Here is an 18,560-nt window from a genome sequence, read left to right as displayed (position 1 = left end):
TATGTTTTCTTCTCACAACTTTCAAGTTTTAGATTTTATATTGAGGTTTTGTATCCATTTGTGTCCAGTGCTATATATGTCCAACTTCATCCCTTTGCATGTGAGGGTCATCGAGCTTCTGGTATCCTTGCTGAAAATCCCACAGAATAGTCTTAATGCACTCATTGAAAATCAATTCACCATGAATACTTGTGTTTCTTTCTCTTTTTCATTTTTGGTAATTTGTGAGACAGAGGGAGATAGCGAGTACAAGCAGGGGGAGCAGCAGGCAGAGGGAGAAGCAGACCCCCAGCTGAGCAGGGAGACCAATGTGGGACTCGATCCCAAGACCCTGGGATCATGACCTGAGCCAAAGGCAGATGTTTAACTGACTGAGCCACCCAGACATCCTTGAGTTTGTTTCTATCCTGATTTTATCCTATTGATCTTTACATCTTTCCTTATGACACTACTACACTGTTTGATTAATGTAACTTTCTTTGTACTAAGTTATGAAACTGGGAAGTGTGAAGTAACCAGCTTTATTTTTCTTTATCAATATTATTTTGACTATTTGGAGCCTCTTGTAATTCTATATGAATTTGAGGATTGGCTTTTTCCATTTCTGCAAAAAAAGAAACTTTTTTTTTTTTGACAGATATCAAATTGAATCTATAGATCACTTCAGGGATTGTTCTCATTTTAAGAGTACTGTTTTCTAATCCATGAACATGGGATATCTTTCCCATTTAGTTGGGTTTTTAATTAGGTATTTAATTAGGTAATCTTTAATTTCTCTCAGCAAAGTCTAGTAGTGTTCCATGGACAAGTCTTATACATAATTGGTTAGATTTATCCTAGGTATTTTATTCTTTTGGATGCCATTGTAAATAGAATCATTTTCTTAATTTGCTGTTGAGTTATTCATTGCTGGCGTTGAAAATCAAACTGATTTTCGTGCCTTGATAATGAGAATAGCTAATGTTATATAGTATGTATTAAATGGCAGGCATTGTTCGAAAAGTTTTACATATTTATGCTTTCTGAATACTAAAATGGGTTGCTCTAGCCCATAAGATAAAGGTACACTGTATTAGCATGGCATACAAAGCTGTTCTCTTTAGGTTTTAAACTATAATTCTATCTATTGTGTCTACACAGACACTGAAATAGCTGTCACTGAACACACTATGTGCTTTCATCCCTTGATGTTATGCGTATTTGATCCTTTTAGGCTAGGATTTTTGCCCCATCTCATCTGTCTGAGAAACTCCCACTCATCTTTAAAGCCTTAGCCCAATAACTTTAACAGAGGGTACTCACTGAAAATACAGCATTTTAGAGGGGAGTTGGGTGGGGGAATGGGTGAAATAGGTGAAGAGGATTAAGAGCATACTTATGCTGAGCACTGAGTAATGATGTATAGAATGGTTAAGTCACTATATTGTACACTGAAACTAATATAATGCTGCATGTTGAATATATTGGAATTAAAATTGAACAAAAACTTAACTAAAAAGAAAGAGACTTAGCTCAAATGTTGATGAAGCTCCTTAATCAGCTCTCTTGTTATCTTGCAACTTGTATGTACCTGTTTTATAACCCATTAATCTGTGTTGCCATTATCTTTTCTGCCTATCTTGTTGCCCTTCACTATACTGAACTAGCCGGATGTAGAAACTGTATTTTACATGTATTTGAGCTCTAGGGCTTGGTGCAATATCCAATACACTGGATTTTCCATAAAACTTTCCTGAATGAATGAAGGTACCAAACACAAAAAGACAATCTACTTTGCACAAAATGTGCTCAGCCTAGTTCCTTCATCCAAAAAGTAGTCATTCCCCTACATTTTTTTTTCTTTTAAGATTTTATTTATTTATTTGAGAGAGAGAGAGAGAGCACGCACCAGTGAGAGCGTGAGAGAGAGCAGGAGCAGGAGCAGCAGAGAGGGACAGAAGGAGAAGCCAACTCCCACCCCTTGCATGGTTTAAATCAAGAGAATTAACTGTTATTAAACACACTAGTGGTAGTGAATGAGGAGTCTCTTTCTCTTTTTCTTCTTCCCTTTCTCTCTCTAACCTGAAACACAAAGATCCTCTTTGTCCATCTAAAAACAAATCAGAGCAAAAATAAACATGGAAAGCTGAGAAATATGGTACTGTTATACGCCAAGTCAAAGCCTCTAAGAACATTCCCCTTAAACTAGCATGAAAACAAATGATGGAAAGCAAAATGAGAAAAGAAGCAAAACAGAAAGAAGACCCAAATGTATTTCCAAAAGATCTGAGTAGTGTTTATACCTTTTCTTAATAGTGTGGCACGAACTCTATATTTTGCCTGTCAGCCTCAGCTTCCTCGTCTATAACGTGGAACCAACATGCCCTGCCCCCCACACCACAGATTTGTTGGTGTGAGTCTCAAGAGAGAGAAAGCGTTTGAAAGTACGCTACAAAATACAATGTGCTCCACAAGAGTGTGTAGCTGTTCACTCACCGAACACAGTTCTTGCAGGCACAGATTCTCTGTTAAGCCAGAATGACACTTGGGAGAGAATGACAGTCATGATGCAAGGCAGATATGTCTGAATCACAAAATACCCAATTTTTCTTTTCAAGTGGAAATGAGCTGTCATTACGGTATATTCACCTAGAAGAAAAATTTAAGAAGCTTAAGGAACGGTAATAGTCAATAGTTTGAACATTTTGGAAATGGAACGGATTTGAGAAAGAACAATCCCCGGTTTAAAAAAAAAAAAAAAGAATTTATCACATATACGACATGAGAAGTATAAACCTCTAAATGCCTCTTTAGCACAGCAAGATATTTAAGAGAATTTTAATATTACCAAGAAACTTGCACGACATGTCCAAGGCATGACATTTGTTTTTCTCTTCCGGTCATGCCTACTGAACAAAAAGATACAGGATTCGCAAATGCTCTCTGACCATGAATTATCTTACTCAGATCTCTCATCCCCACTGGTACCAACTTCAAGCCTCTGCTTTGATTGTTCGAATTCTCTGGTTTTTTAAAGGGTCAGTCTCTGGCCACATCTCTAAGACTAACACCAGGCTTCGGTCCAAATTTTCCACTTTTGACCCTGTCACTATTCTGAATCTCTCAATTGTGTACATCGACTCTAATCCACTGTTGTCATTTCTATCCAATCCCGAGAACCTTTCTTTTCTGCTTCCCGGGGGTTAGATTTGCCAGAGATAAAATCATTAGTTCAACATGGCAGCTTTCTTAGAGGAGTGGGATCCTTAGGAAGGTCATCAGCTTTCCCGCACCCACCAGTAGTAATGATCCAAAATTCAAGAGTTGAATAGTCACAAACTATTCTGAATAGGAGGAAAAGAATTAGAAAATTAGGAAAACCGTGACACTATTTGATGATAAAATTGGCTTGTCTGCAAAGTAACACTTTTTTTGAATTGACAGTATATTTTAACCCAGTGTTTCTCAAACTTTATGTAAACCTCCTTAGAATCTCCTTGGATCTTCTTAAAATACACATCTTAATTGAGTAAGGGTCAGGTCAGAGACAGTAAATATCTAAAAAGCTCCTACAATATATGCTTCTAGTTCCTGGACCCCAAGAACAAAACTTTCTAAGCAAACTAACGTATTTTAGTGAATTCAACCCATCGATTTTCTTAGAAACTAGTTTAAGAATCATTTTACTAACCTGTACTAGATTTAATTGTTTCTTTTCCAATTGATTGGCCCAGCAGATCATACTGATTTAACCTGGAGCCATCAGGAGCAACTTGTACTGAATCAGATGCATTATAAGTCCAAATATAAGTGACCTCTGAGGTTGTGTAGGCATCTGTAGGAAATCAGAAAAAAAATTTAAGCACTTTAGTATAAATCATCAATAAAGTACAATGTCAAGGGTTATATGTTGCATATAATCACTATTTATTATAAAAACTGATTTTACAGATACTATTTTGTATAGTAAATATATTTTTGAAATTTATAATTTTTAACATGAAGAGTATGAAGTAGATCAAGAGAGAAAATCATGACCAAAGAATATTTTCAGTGCAACCACTTTGAAAGTGAACAGCAAATTTCTCTTCAGAGCCTGCAAAAATCACTGGGTCCTGAGATGGTTAAAACGTCCACCATAGTTTCAAAGTAATATATAAAGACATTGTAGTACACAGGTTATAAATGCCTAAAGCCCACTTAAATGGTTTATTTGGAAATAGCAATCACTCATGAAATAACATTTATAATTCAAATTGATATTACTCTCTGGGCATAAAAGGAACTTATTATCATATGAGAATACTGATGAAATCCAATCTATTTATTTTAAGTACAATTTTTGTAGTTCGTTTCATAGGTTTTTCTTCAAAACCTTCACCTAGTTAAGAATTACATGACTTAGCTATCATGATACAATGCATTCCATTAAAAGAATGAGAACTAATTGTTGCAGAACATGTAAAAATAAATCAGAATGCTATAGTTTCATCAAATACTCCTTAAAACATGTCCATTTTAAAATTAATGCACACAGACCTCACTGGACTATACTTTCATAGCACCTCCATTATGGATTGGCTAGAGATAAAACAAATACAGACCAAGTATAACCTTCTGATTTATCTGGCCGAAGATACAGAACTTAGTGGAAGTTAGATAATTCTAGCACTAGAATTGTCTTAGCTGCTCTCTGGCCCTGGCATTTCCTTTAAGCCTGGATGTCCCGGAGGGGAGCAGCTGCCTCTCCATGCCGGAAGTCCCTCCACAGTGGAATTAACAGCCAATTCTTACTATAGTATTGTCTTTTTGAAGAACTTCTTTGTACTTTTGCTCATGAGAATGTTTAGAAGTATTAGCTACTCCTGGTTCTTGAGCAAAACTCAGTATCACAGTTACATTCTCAGTTTAAGGACTAGCTGTTTCCAGCAATATCTCTGCCCACTAGATCTCTAGGACTCTGGGAAAAGTTCATTTACAAGCCATATATAAGTCTTCCAGTTTGATAACTTTGTTCTGGGGTGGACCTGCTACTTACCTTGGTCTGATGTTGACAGATCACAGACCAACTCACACTTAAGCATCAGTCACAAAAAAGGGAATGTTCATGAGTTTGTGTCTTATTGGCTGTGTGTCTTAATGACATACTACAATGTTGTCTGGTTTCTACATGTTACTACTAAATGCTCCTATCAGTGAAATACTGTTTTCATTGTACACATATTCACCTATATCCATAATTACATTCTGTGAAACAATTGTTTTGAAATAGAACTCTAAAAATATGTAGATGTGTGTGTATCTTTATAAATGTGCATATATATATATAGCAAATATAGTCCTATAGTTTGCATATGAATGAATTCTAGTTACTCTGGGATCTAAATTTGTATTAATTTCGATTAGTTAATCATTGGCAATTCTGCTGCTATGATTAAATAAGGGACAGTAGTAATGTGGGTAACTAGCACCCCATTTGCACATTATCAGTGGTTTTTTTTCTATGAATAAGCATTAGTAGTTGTGAATATCAATAAATTATGAACTTTTTTAAAGTATAATGATTCCACTCTTGAATTTTGATGTTTATTTTTAAATATAAATAAGAGAAAATGAAACCCTACAAATGCAGTGACTTTTTTTTTTTTTGACAGAGATCACAAGTAGGCATAGAGGCAGAGAGGCAGGCAGAGAGAGAGGAGGAAGCAGGCTCCCCACCAAGCAGAGAGCCCGATGCGGGACTCGATCCCAGGATCCCGAGATCATGACCAGAGCCGAAGGCAGCGGCTTAACCCACTGAGCCACCCAGGCGCCCTGCAGTGACCTTTTTAAGAAACTAGTGAGACACCGAGGGGCAAGGACTCTATCTTGTTCATAACTACAGCGCTTGCACCTGGCACAGGGCCTGTCACCCAGAAAAAGTTCTGTTTGTTTTTGTTAGATTAATCAATAAACTCTTCATATTTGAATTATGTCATTTACTTTTACGGAAGATGGAATCTGTGGAGGAGCCCAAGGATATGCTAAAGAAGGTAAGTGATCCTGCCCGTGTCCTTTAAAAAGGAATTATAGCATTTGATTAGTTAGCTAGGAAGATGATTTTTAGATTTTGAGACTAGTAAGAGAAAATAGAGCAGAAAGTCATGCAGCTTAGAGGCGTTCCCAGTCCACCAACACACATATAAACCAGAAGACCACTGCACTATTTTTCAGTAAAGTATAAAGGAGAGAAAGATAGTTTGGTTTACAAATTTCCCTATAAATTCCACCTCTAAATTAGATTTTCATTGAATAATTTCATTTAATTCTGTTAAATAACCCATTTTTCAGTCATCATCTGCATTAAACATCAAATCCATCCTGACTGATTCTTAGTATTTGGTAACCAGAAAAAAAAAATTCCCGAATCCTTTTTATTAATTTTCATCCCAAAAGATGACATAATTTCTTTTGGATCAATGCACAGAACCACATCCAGACTCCCATTTAAGAAATTTTAAATCATGTTAAGCAGCAAGAAAATACATAAAGATGTGAGGCAACAGAAATAAAGCAAAACAAAAAGGAATTCAAAATTATAAACTTATACAAAAGATGCATCTTTAAGAACAATGATAAATTTCCAGAAATTCTATCACTTTAGGGGGCTTTTAAGCAAGAGAGGAATAAAAAACTAGAAGGCAAAGCCATCACAGCTTCTGACAGCTTCTGTTGTGTCAGCATTTTAAGACAGTTTAAAGCTTGGGTTGGCTTGTTAATATATTACAACATGCTAATACCCATACTTTTTTAATTTTATTAATATTTATTTATTTGCTAGAGACGGAGAGAGAACTGGGGGTGGGAGGAAGGGAGAGAGGGAGAATCAATCTCAAGCAGGCGCCATGCTCTCTGAGAAGCCTTGAATCGGGATTTATCTCAAGACCTTGAGATTATGACCTGAGCTGAAATCAAGTCTAAGGCTTCGCCCACTGCACCACCCAGGGTGCCCATAAAGTCCATCTTTTTAACACTTAAATATCAACCACTTATTATTGGCAAGGATAAATAGAAGAATATACAAATCAAATTGTTTATTCAATGTGTCAGAAAATAAATGAAGAAAAATAAAAAGCAACTACTTAGAGAATGCTTAACAATAAACTTTGTTTTCTGTATCACTTCTAGATACAGAAACTCACACATACAATATTTCACTACTCTGTAGATACACTACAAGAGATTTTTAGATTTTATTTAAACTATTTTCAGGCATATTTATTTCATATTCAGAATTAAGATATCACATTATTTATATTTGTTGCCTTAATGGCACTAACTTGTCCAGTGAAAAATTCTTTTCCTTCTTATACCATGACTGCATTTTGAATAAATCCTTTCCTTGGTTATCAAGGCTTTTCAATTTTCTCTTTAATGCCATTTATGTGATGCAAATGAGTTTCTCTCTGCTGCATCTGCTGTAGATTTTCTCCATGATGTTTACATCGTGTAACACGATTGACTATCTTAAATAATTTTGGGAAAAATACCAGTATTGAAGTGATAGTTTCCATGACAATAAAAGAAGGCTTTGTAGTTAAACAAAGAAGAGATTCTCAAAGAAAATTGAGAGCTGACACCTTTTGTAAGAATAAACAGAACAAGACTGAACTTCTCTTTCCACAAAACTATGGTCATCCAAATCACTAGAGGAGTTTGCATTCATCTTAGCCATCATTCTCTTTTCTTTCACTTAATACATCTGTGGAGTGAAGGCCCCTATTCAATCACGCATATTTTTAACCAGGTGAGGGAACTGCCTTTCTGTTCAAGTGAATGAAAAGTCAAAAGGTGCCCCGAATGGATAAAGATGGGGATAATAAAGAGAGCAAGGTTTCTGAAAAGGTCAGGTGATGGGACATGCTAACACCAGAGAAACTGTTCCAGCTGTGTCCGTGAATTTATTGTGAACCTGCCCTAAATGTGGGCCTGGGGAGATGATTCGACCTCCCTTCTTTTCAATTATTCCGGGAGAGTGAATGCTTCCACTTGACATACAAGATACAACCTCAGTGACCTAGAGAATGGCCAAATGCACAGAGCCTTTTCTGAAATATCTTAGGTAAGCAGAAGATATAACAAATCCAGTTACTCATTTCCTTAAAATTTATTTTAGGAAATTAAAAAAAAAAATCCTTCCATTATTTGGAAAGTAGGAAGATAATTGCACAGAGCCAGCTTCTGTGCCTGCCATTTGCAAAAGGCTTAACAAACAATACCATCCATCCTTTACAGTTCATTCTTAGTTACCAAAAAAAAAAAAAAAAAAAGAAAAAGAAAAAAAGAAAAAAAATTGCATTTTTAAGGACCTAGCGCTTGGAAAAGAAAGTAAATGACATGGTCTTGACCTTCACAAGCAGCTCCTGGATTATCTTCCCATGTATAAAAACACATGATATTCTTTAGTGGCAGTAAAGTGATAATTTAAACATCATGAGTAAAATATAATGATATTTGATGGGGCGCCTGGGTGGCTCAGTGGGTAAAGCCTCTGCCTTTGGCTTGGGTCATGGTCTCAGGGTCCTGGGATGGAGCCCCATGTCAGGCTCCCTGCTCAGCAGAGGGCCTGCTTTCCCCTCTCTCTGCCCACTGCTCTGCCTACTTGTGATCTCTCTCTCTCTCTCTGTCAAATAAATAAATAGAATCTTTAAAAAAAAATAAAAAGAGAAAAAAATATATATAATGATATTTGAGAGTGCCATAGGGCTAGACAATTAGTTCCTAGAGGGAAATCAGCAAGTCTTTTACTTCTATACTTTTCTGGGCAAATATTAAGCATTCCATAATATTAGAAAAAACTATACTGGTAAGCAATGATGTTACAGGCCCAGAACATGTACCTTCATCCCCATACTTACAGCTGCCAAATTTCAGAGGACATGAATGGGCATCCATAGGAAAATCCTCCAGGTGCATTGGACATTCAGCTTGAACTGTAAGCCTAGAAGCAAAAATTTCACTCTTTGTTTAAGTAAATTGACAAGTCAAGATTAATCACTCCTCCCTGTTCTCAACAGCATGGAGGATAAGGTAGGACTTTCCTTATAGCATTGAATTAGGCTAATTCACATGTAAATGTTCATTTAGATGATCCTTCAGAAGACATTAGCATATACAAAAACTGAGCTCAAATAACAATATTTATTTACAAACATTTGGAACTCTGTGGTTTGTTAAGAACTAAAGAAGTTTTTTTTTTTTTTTTTTTTTTTTTTTTTAATTAAGAAGTAAAGAAGTTATATACACATTTTTGAAGGGCTATTTTCCCATTAACATTCACTATGACATTTACGATCCTGGGGGAAAAAAAAAGAAAAAAATTCTCTATCATGAAAAGAATGCTATTTTCCTTCTTCATGTCCTCAACAACCATAGAACAAAACTGATACAAGAATTCAATACTAGCTCATAGGCGTTTCCTCCAAAATATGTCAACTGTGAAGGAGTATCACATACTATACATACTATATACAGGTACATGGATTTAAATATAGAAGTAGATACAGATAGTATATAGATATGCCTCTTAGAAATACCATGTTGAAACTAGACTATGGGCTAAATTATGGACATAAGCAATGTATTGTTAAATAAATATTGTTTTTCTATATCTACATGATCACATTAAAGAGTAATCACAGCAAAAAAAAAAAAAAGAGTAATCACAGCAAACTTGTTATAAAGACAGTCATCAATTATTCCATTTCACACACAGGTAAAATGGATAGAAATGGTATTAAACTGAACTTAGAGAAGACTCCTATGACAAGCAAAACAAATGTGGCCAACAATTTAATTATTATGTATACTTCTAGGAGGAGTATTTAAGTAGAACACCAAGAAATATTTTCCAAAACTGTATGTTCTCTGCCAACATTTTGTTTAAAGTCAAAATTTCCCATCATTGTCTTAATCCACGGGAATATTCAAAGTGTAAAACCAATAGGGATATTGCATCTGGATTATAAAATTCAGAGAGAGAGGCATAGAATTGCTAGCACTTCCATTTTAGGCAAGGGCCATTTAGTAATCAGTTCTCAAGAATTTTTTCTTTAAAGATCAGGATTATATTTTTGTCGCTTTTTAAATAACTTATACAACTGAAATCTACCACCTAACATTTCATATGAAATAATAACACATCAAATGTTTAGAACACATATCTAATCTATATTTAATGCTAATAAAAATTACCCATGTTTTAAAGCCTTTCTTAAGCATTTAATTTTTAGGTTATACATCACTTTATTAGGTTTGTGATCGTTTTCTTTCTTATATAAGTAACCTATTTTAAAAGATTAATTTATGAGTAGAGTTAAAATGTAGTAGTTGCTATACTGTAAATATAAAATATATACTGTATATGTAAATATACAGTCAGCAACTGTGTATTTAATTTTTTAAAAAAAGATTTTATCTATTTATTTGAGAGAGAGAGAGAGAGAGAGAGAGAGAATGGGCGGGGGAGGGGCAAAGGGAAAGGGACAAGCAGACTCCCCACCAGACTGGGAACTTGATACTGTGCTCTATCCCAGGACCCCGAGATCATGACCTGAGCCAAAGTCAGATGCTTCCTTGACTGAGCTGCCCAGGTGCCTTTCTTTAGATAATTTTTTAAAGGTTGAATCATATGAAATTTATGCTACGTGATACTATTTGACTTACAAAATGGCAATTTATATTGTTCAATCTAATATATATGCTTATGGTATTTGTAAACCTCATTAAATAAAAACTACCTCTTGAAAAAGTTTTTTTTCTTTAGATTAACTTTATAAGGAGGATCAAAATATTAAGTAAAAGCTTGCTTAAAAATCACTTAAAATGTTGATGCATATCTGAAGAAGTACTAAAAGTAAAATTACATGACGGTATAAAGGAAACTTTAAATTATGACATTCAAGCTGCACTTAATTAAAATGTAGTGTGAAAAAGAAATAGACAAAAACAATTCTTAATAGTTAAGGTAATGCTTATGTTTTAACACTCAGATGATAATCAGCCTCATAAACACTATTTTATCTTATTTTATTTACCTTTTTAGAGAGAGAGAGCATGTACAAATGTGCATGAATTGGGGGAGGGGCAGAGGGAAAGAGAGAGATAGGGGGAGAATCTCATTAAGCGGGCTCCATGCCCAGCACAAAGCTAGACATGGGGTTGAATCTCCAGCCCTGAGCTCATGACGTGAGCAGAAATCAGGAGTCACATGCTTGACAGACTGGTCACTCAGGTGCCCTGTTTTATCTTAATTTAATATCTAGGGTTTTACGAAGCATGCCTCAATAATCTGTTATAAAAATGTTCAATTTGTGCTAATACTTGACAAAACTAGGTTGGTTGTTTAATACATGGATTTTCAGTACTTAAGTGCAATATATCAAACCTGAAAGCTTACCTCATTGTGTACAGCAGAGTCCCATCGTCCTGGATTCGAAGAAGCTTATTTGGCATTGTCATATTATGAGCGACTGATTTCTTCCCATTGTGAAAGAAGGTATCAGGAGTCCAGATTTTGCTAGCCATTAAATTGTTAAGTCGAAGAATGTTCATAGGACCTTTAAATTTTAACCGTTCATCTTTCCATTTTTGTCGAAAGAAAACATCAATTGTATATTCCTGAAATAGAAAATAGAATTCTTTGGAAAATAATAACTGTTTCAGACATAAGGTCACCATAAAATTCCAACAAAAATAGTAATAAAAAGAGTGTAAAAAGACAGACTACTATACTGAGAGAAGAAAGTTTTGAAAAATTATTTCTTTATCAATAAATGTTGCCACTTACAATGAGATAAGCGTGTGTATATATACAATTAGCCACATATTATGAAAAGAAAAGTTTAAGTCTACTTTACCCTGGCCTCTTTCAATCGAACAAGGTCTTAAACTGCTTTCCTGCATCCTAGAACTTAGGAGTAAAGGAGAGGGAGCATGCTTGGGAGCAGGGTCTTGGTTATTGTTCTAAGTAGTTTATCTCAAGAAAGGGTAAGCAGGCAGCCTTCTCAGTAGTGAAAAAAAAAAAAAAAGCAGGAAAAAAGAAACAACTATTAAACATACTGTCAAATATGTATGAGTCATCATCTGCTGTTGCTAAAAGAACTATAAAATATCATATTTCTTTTTTAATCCTAAAAAAAAAATGGTGAGATACCATATTGCTAGCAAGAATGTATTAGTGGATGATAATTTCAATAGAGTTTATTTTATAAAATTTGTTGTAATAAAAATACTTAGACAAGTTACTGTAATCATAAAAATACAAATATTTTACAAATAAATGCCCTCAGGTTAAAATGTACTTTTAAATATTCATACAGATGAGCTAGTGGTCAATTCCTATATTACCACTGTTCAACACTTTGAGGTTGCTTAATCAATCAGTATGACTTTCTCACCTCCTCTTTCTCATTTCCCCTATTCCCAGCATTCCTCTCTCTCCCTCTGTCCTTTTTAGAATAGACTGTATACATTTTAGACACGAGGTCCAATTCACAATTGTGAATAATACTGATAATCTATTAGATGTTAAAATTTTTGTCAATGTGTTTTTGTGCAAACACTTACATGACAGATCATCAAAATACTCACTTACACACTTGAGAATGGAAATTCAGAAACTATTCTTTGAGCCCAAAGCCACAGTCATCATATTTGAAATAAACACCTTAGCAACTGGCAATTTCATTCAACCAAAATTATGCATTTGAAAAAGGATAGATTAAAAAGGCCATGTACTTATGAAAATATCAAATTATTTGTACAAACTTTAATCAAGTAAGTGATTCCAGTGATGTCTCAAAAACTGAATGGATGAAGAAAATAAGTATCAGCCATAGGTCATGATATATGAACAGGAAGTAAGCGAAGGCTCTGGGCTGTGTCCCTGATCCTTAGGAGACAATTTCATGATTAAACTGATACTCACTCTCAGTGGTTTAGTCCTAATTTTAAAATGTTCAATTCTGTATAGATGTAACTCAGTTTTTTAAAAAAACATCTAGATTGAGAGGTGAATCTTCACTAAGTGTTTATGCAAGTGTTTCTTTCCAATTATGGTTCCCTCAAGTCCAAGCCTAATGTGAATACCTAAGACATTTATTTGTCCAGGAAAATTGAATGCATTTTACAACTTTCTATAAAACATCAAACTCAAATTTTCCATTTCTGTAAAATTATGATAAGTTTTATCTGTTTCAGAAGCTGTTGCTAAGGCAATCATTTCCTGCAGATTTACCCTATAAGAGATACACAAGGTTTATAAGCAGGAAGCTTCAGGTGAGTTCTTTTTGAAAAGTGTTCTCAGGAAAACTGTTTCTGAGCATTGATGGTGTCCTAAGTATGTCTGTCAACCTGCTGAGAATGATCTGTGCCTCTTCTCTCCCACCCACTCCACCCAGGTACTCACATTTTGTTGTAGGCAATTTTAACAATCCCCACTTCTTACTACTTCTCACCTAAAGCAAGTTTCTTACCTGCCTGAGTCAGGAACTACTCCTAACCACACTCTCAGTCCTTTGAACACCCAGAAAATACATAGCCAGATGACTGTGTATCTTCATTACTCGTAAAGTGTTCTATTACTGTAAGATTCCATGCTGCAATTGTATGTTTCTTCCTCTGCCTCTAGACATGCTTGCAAATCTTCACAAAAGGCACCATGGCTTTCATCTGTGTATTATCTTAGTTTGTTTTCAGACATATATGAGAGTATAAAGAATATAATAAACATCTTGTAACCATTGCCAGCAGAAATGCCACCTCAAATATTATTGAAGACTTCTCTCTCATTTATTCCTCCTCAATCACATGGCCCTAACTCTCCGAGGAAATAATTATCTTGGATTTGGTGTTTATCATTCCCATACAGGTGCTTAAATATTTACCACATAAATATATGTTTCCATATCACATTTTCAACATTTATGTAAATGGTATCATATAGTGTGTATACTTTCCTGACACTAACTTTCTTAGCTACATTATTGAAATTCATTCATGGTAATTTATCTAGTACTTTGATTCATTTCCATTGCTACATAGCATTATCTTTTGAGAATATTTCACAATATTCACCCTTTTTCTATGTTCTTTTTTTTTCCCATTTCCAATCTGTTATATAGCAAGTAATACTGCTACAAGCATTATTATACTACACTTTCAGGACAAAGACCTAAGAGTTACTCTAAACTAGATCAAACTTTCTTTGTAAAGGGCCAATTAATAAACACTGGAGGCTTTACAAGTTATATGGTATTACAACCACCCAATTTTGCTACTGTAGTGTGAAAGTCTTCACTGATGATACATAAATGAGTCATAGTGGTTATATTCCAGTAGGTCTTTGTTTATAAAAATAGGTAACTGATAGGATTTGGGCTGATGGCCCACGGAATGTCTACCACTGCTGTAGAGTAAACCTACATGTGGGAATACCATAATGTATTTTATGTATATCCTCAACACAACAAGATATTTTCAAATTGAAATCCTAGAGGTCTGTACTCATGAACTCTCTTGTTTCTGTACAACTTGATATAAATAGAATATTTCATTATAGCCATTGTGATTAGTGTAGAATGGCTGATACTTCTACCATTGATTTCTCTATTGACTAATGAAATTTAACATATTTTCATGGATTTATTAAACACTCTACTTTTTATGAAGGGTCTGTTTATTTCATGTACTCCATTTCCTCTTGGGTTGTCTTTTTATTATTGAGTTATAGAAATTATTTACATTTTCTGAATATAAATATTTTAAATATTAAATATACTACTCAGTATATTTACTACTCAGTAAGAATTATAATAAAGATTATAAAAGTATGCAAATATCATAAATACATCCCTGTACATTTCTTCTAAAGATGCAGAAGTTCTGCTTTTTAACATTTAGGTTGTGGAATTATTATGTATGAGAAAAAAATTCAACATTGTTTGTTTGTTGGTTTGTTTGTTTTCAACTTCCTAGTACTATTTATTGACTGATACATCTTTCTCCACAGATTTGTAATGACATTTCTCTGATGTATATATTGTCCATACCTATGTACCCAGTGTCCATGTTTCTGAGATTTCTCTTCTTTTCTATTGTTTATCTTTCCCTGCATTAATTCCAAAGTCATGGTTACTACAGTTATATAATAAGCATAATTAATAGTATTTTCAGTATTATTCAGTCAAAGACAATTTTTAATTCCTATTATGGCTTTTCTTTTTCTTTATGTAGGAGATACGTGAAGTACGTTTGTATTTCCAAATGTATTGGTTTCCTTAATTATATTTTTGTCATTGATGTATAATTTTGCTGGATTTTAATAAGAGACTATGTTCTGAAGATACCATTTCCAATTTATTAAAAATATCTTTGGATATAATGGTAATTCAGTCCATTTAGATTTAATGTGATTACTTAAATATCGGACATATCCCCAGACTGTATTGTTTTAGCAGTGACCATTAAAATTATGAAGATCGAAGGGATCACTTATATAGATGTGTCATGATTAACTTATAAAAATAAAGAGGAAAAAATTCTAGAAAATTAAAGAAAATGAATCACTGAAGAGCAGAAATACACACACACTCACACAATAGCAGGAAAGAAAAATAGCAAACTCAGAAAAAAAAAATTAAGAAGCATGTAGAGATAAACAGTGTCAAACAGGGGCGCCTGGGTGGCTCAGTGAGTGAAAGCCTCTGCCTTCTGCTCAGGTCATGATCCCAGGGTCCTGGGATCAAGCCCCTCATTGGGCTCTCTGCTCAGCAGGGAGCCTGCTTCCCCCACCCCCACCTGCCTCTCTGCCTACTTGTGATCTCTGTCAAATAAATAAGTAAAATCTTATAAATTAATTAATTAATTAAAGCAGTGACTGAAGCCTTGCTAATAGAGAATATAAAGAACCATGCTGGCACTCTCACCGCCCCCGTAAGTCGATGCTTGTCGTAGAGGTAAACCACTCAGGAATGGTCGAGTGACGTCTCCTTCAGCTGCTCTCAGTGTTTTGTGATTTAGAATCAGGTGAGTTTGCAAGTTATAGAATTTAGTTTTGATTAAACTAACTCGAACAAAAATAGACAAATGGCTTCAAAAGATCATTGCTAAATGACAGCACGGATTGAAGAAAACACTAATCATTACGCAAGCACAAGTGAACAACAGCAGCGAACAAGGAGTATCTGTGCCTAACCTGACGTCTTCATTAGCCACATAAAGGATGGTGACCTAATCAAGTCTTACAAGAAATCTGCAAAGCAAATTTATAATTATCAATGGGGCTATTTAAAGTATGAGTTTATAACCACTGTTTCCTAATGATGACATTCATCTTAAGCACATATTGTACCCTGGAATAATGGTTACTGTGGCATAAGGCCATTGCAAGCAGCAAGTTCTTTTAAAAACTAAACATTCAGACCATGAGGAGAAGCATCGAGAATTGGTGGATGACTTTTTAAAAATTAGCGTGATGGTTCAGTAACCAATAGCCAATGACAGATTTCTTAGATTTGAATTTATGTATCTTTTTCACCCATAAGTTATCAAAATAAATATCAAAATATAAATTTAGAATCAGATCTTTGATTGTTATTATTTTAAAGTACTTAGATAAATTTTTAAATAATACAGTTAAATAGATGAATTGCTAAAATATCATCATGAATGACAATCTTAAGTGAGAGCAAAAATAAATCTACTTTATTAATAAATATCATTATTTCTGAAATAATGATATGCATCTTACCTTTTATTATTCCAATTTATGTGTTAGTGTTTATCTTATATTTTAATGTATTAATAAAAATATACAGGTAAATAAATAAATACAGTTGATTCACCAGTTTTTGTGGTTTTGTTTTCTAGATTAAAATGGCAGGGTAAGGAGTATTTCAGTCAAATAATATTTATTGCATATCCTTAAGGGTAACAGGATTTCCAAATTATTTGCACTTGATTTCCTTAAATGCATATAAAATGCATATTCTCAGTATTTGAAAAGATCTTTTCCTGAAAGATGCCTTAAAATAAACCTCAGGCTTGCCATGAGTGTATACTAATAGACTAAGTCAATGCTTTATTTGTGTTGCTAGAAATACAAAAGAATGCAATTTCTTCATATAAATGTAAGACTTGGACCCATGAATTGAGATTCTAAAAGGAATAAATAACAACAAGATCAACTACAAAATCCCTCAGGGAATATACAAACAACTAAGAAGCGAACTTAGGAAGAAACCAAAAAAATCACAAAGATGGATTAGCGCGCAGCTATGCCACAGTCTATGCTCCAGAGACGTGACTCTGACTGTTGGGTGAGACCAACAAGTTGAAGAATCCACATGCTTCAGGACTGGAAAAATTCTTTAAAGGAAACTTATCCAAATTCTCCTTTTTATAGCTGGGGTTATAGCTAAATTGCATCAGTTTCCTGTCTCCAAGCTTGGTAGAGGCAAAACCCACACAAGGATACAACTTCCAGTCCAATGTTTTAACTACCAATAAGTATTATTTCTGTATTTGGTACTTCAAACAAAGATGATTTCAAAGACACGTTCACTTAGTGAAGGCAGAGTATTTTTTGTGCCTGATTACATTAATTATAAGTCAATGCATGTAGCCAATTTCTGAAGAATTCTATCTATTCACTGAAACAACCAAGTTACAGGACTGCTCTGGGGGTGATTTCTTATTTACTTTGATTTACTGAGCATGTTTTATTTTTTTATTTTTTTATTTTTTTAAAGATTTTATTTATTTATCAGAGAGAGAGGGGGGTAGAGAGCGAGCACAGGCAGACAGAATGGCAGGCAGAGGCAGAGGGAGAAGCAGGTTCCCTGCTGAGCAAGGAGCCCGATGTGGGACTCGATCCCAGGACGCTGGGATCATGACCTGAGCCGAAGGCAGCTGCTTAACCAACTGAGCCACCCAGGCGTCCCTACTGAGCATGTTTTAAAGTACCAAAATTTATTTCATTTTACCCTTTTTGCTAAAAAAGGCTAGTCTCCTCTAAAGAAATAACACCCTTGGAATATACAAGAATGGTTAAGCTCAGACACTTCCAGTTGTTACTCAAAAGGGTATGAAAAGTACATGTAACCCAGTATTAGCATTGCAAAAATTGCAAAAAAAAAAAAAAAATGGAGAAGCTTTAGAACAGAGCAGCAGTGTGCCAGTCAATCCAGTTAATACAAGATCATAAAACCTTATTATGCAAAGAAGCTCACACAAACAGATTCAGAATACCACAGCTGCTGCAATCTCTGACCACTGTTCAGGTAAGGTGTCTAAGTTTTCTCTTTGGAACTAGGGGCTGAGCAATTTCACAAACAAATTAAAAACTGATACTACAGAGTCAGAATCTGAGAGTAGATTATTAAAATATATCTAACAAAATATTCAAAATGATGAATAACTATAGTAGTTAATTGCAATTTGCTTAATAGAATTTTTAAACTTCACAATAACTGTATTAAAATATGCAGAATATCCTAATTTCACAGGTGGAAAATACCTCAGAAACCATACCTATTTAAAGA

At 34.5% G+C, this 18,560-nt stretch overlaps 1 protein-coding gene across 4 annotated transcripts in view; it reads right to left on the bottom strand.

The window, feature by feature from the left end:
* The window catches only part of GABRA2 (gamma-aminobutyric acid type A receptor subunit alpha2), a 128,894-nt gene that overhangs the window by 46,339 nt on the left and 63,995 nt on the right, over positions 1–18,560 (bottom strand). For all 4 annotated transcript variants that reach the window (XM_059162281.1, XM_059162265.1, XM_059162254.1 and 1 more), the window contains 4 exons: positions 11,417–11,637; positions 8,877–8,959; positions 3,671–3,814; positions 2,476–2,628 (listed from right to left, as the gene is read on the bottom strand). In XM_059162281.1, coding sequence (XP_059018264.1) covers positions 2,476–2,628; positions 3,671–3,814; positions 8,877–8,959; positions 11,417–11,637 — 601 coding nt within the window. The remainder of the gene's footprint in view (positions 1–2,475; positions 2,629–3,670; positions 3,815–8,876; positions 8,960–11,416; positions 11,638–18,560) is intronic.

Source organism: Mustela lutreola, chromosome 1 (genome assembly GCF_030435805.1).
Source record: "Mustela lutreola isolate mMusLut2 chromosome 1, mMusLut2.pri, whole genome shotgun sequence".
NCBI lineage: Eukaryota > Metazoa > Chordata > Mammalia > Carnivora > Mustelidae > Mustela > Mustela lutreola.
The sequence above is the reverse complement of the archived record's forward strand: the minus strand, read 5'-3'. Positions and strand labels throughout refer to the sequence as shown.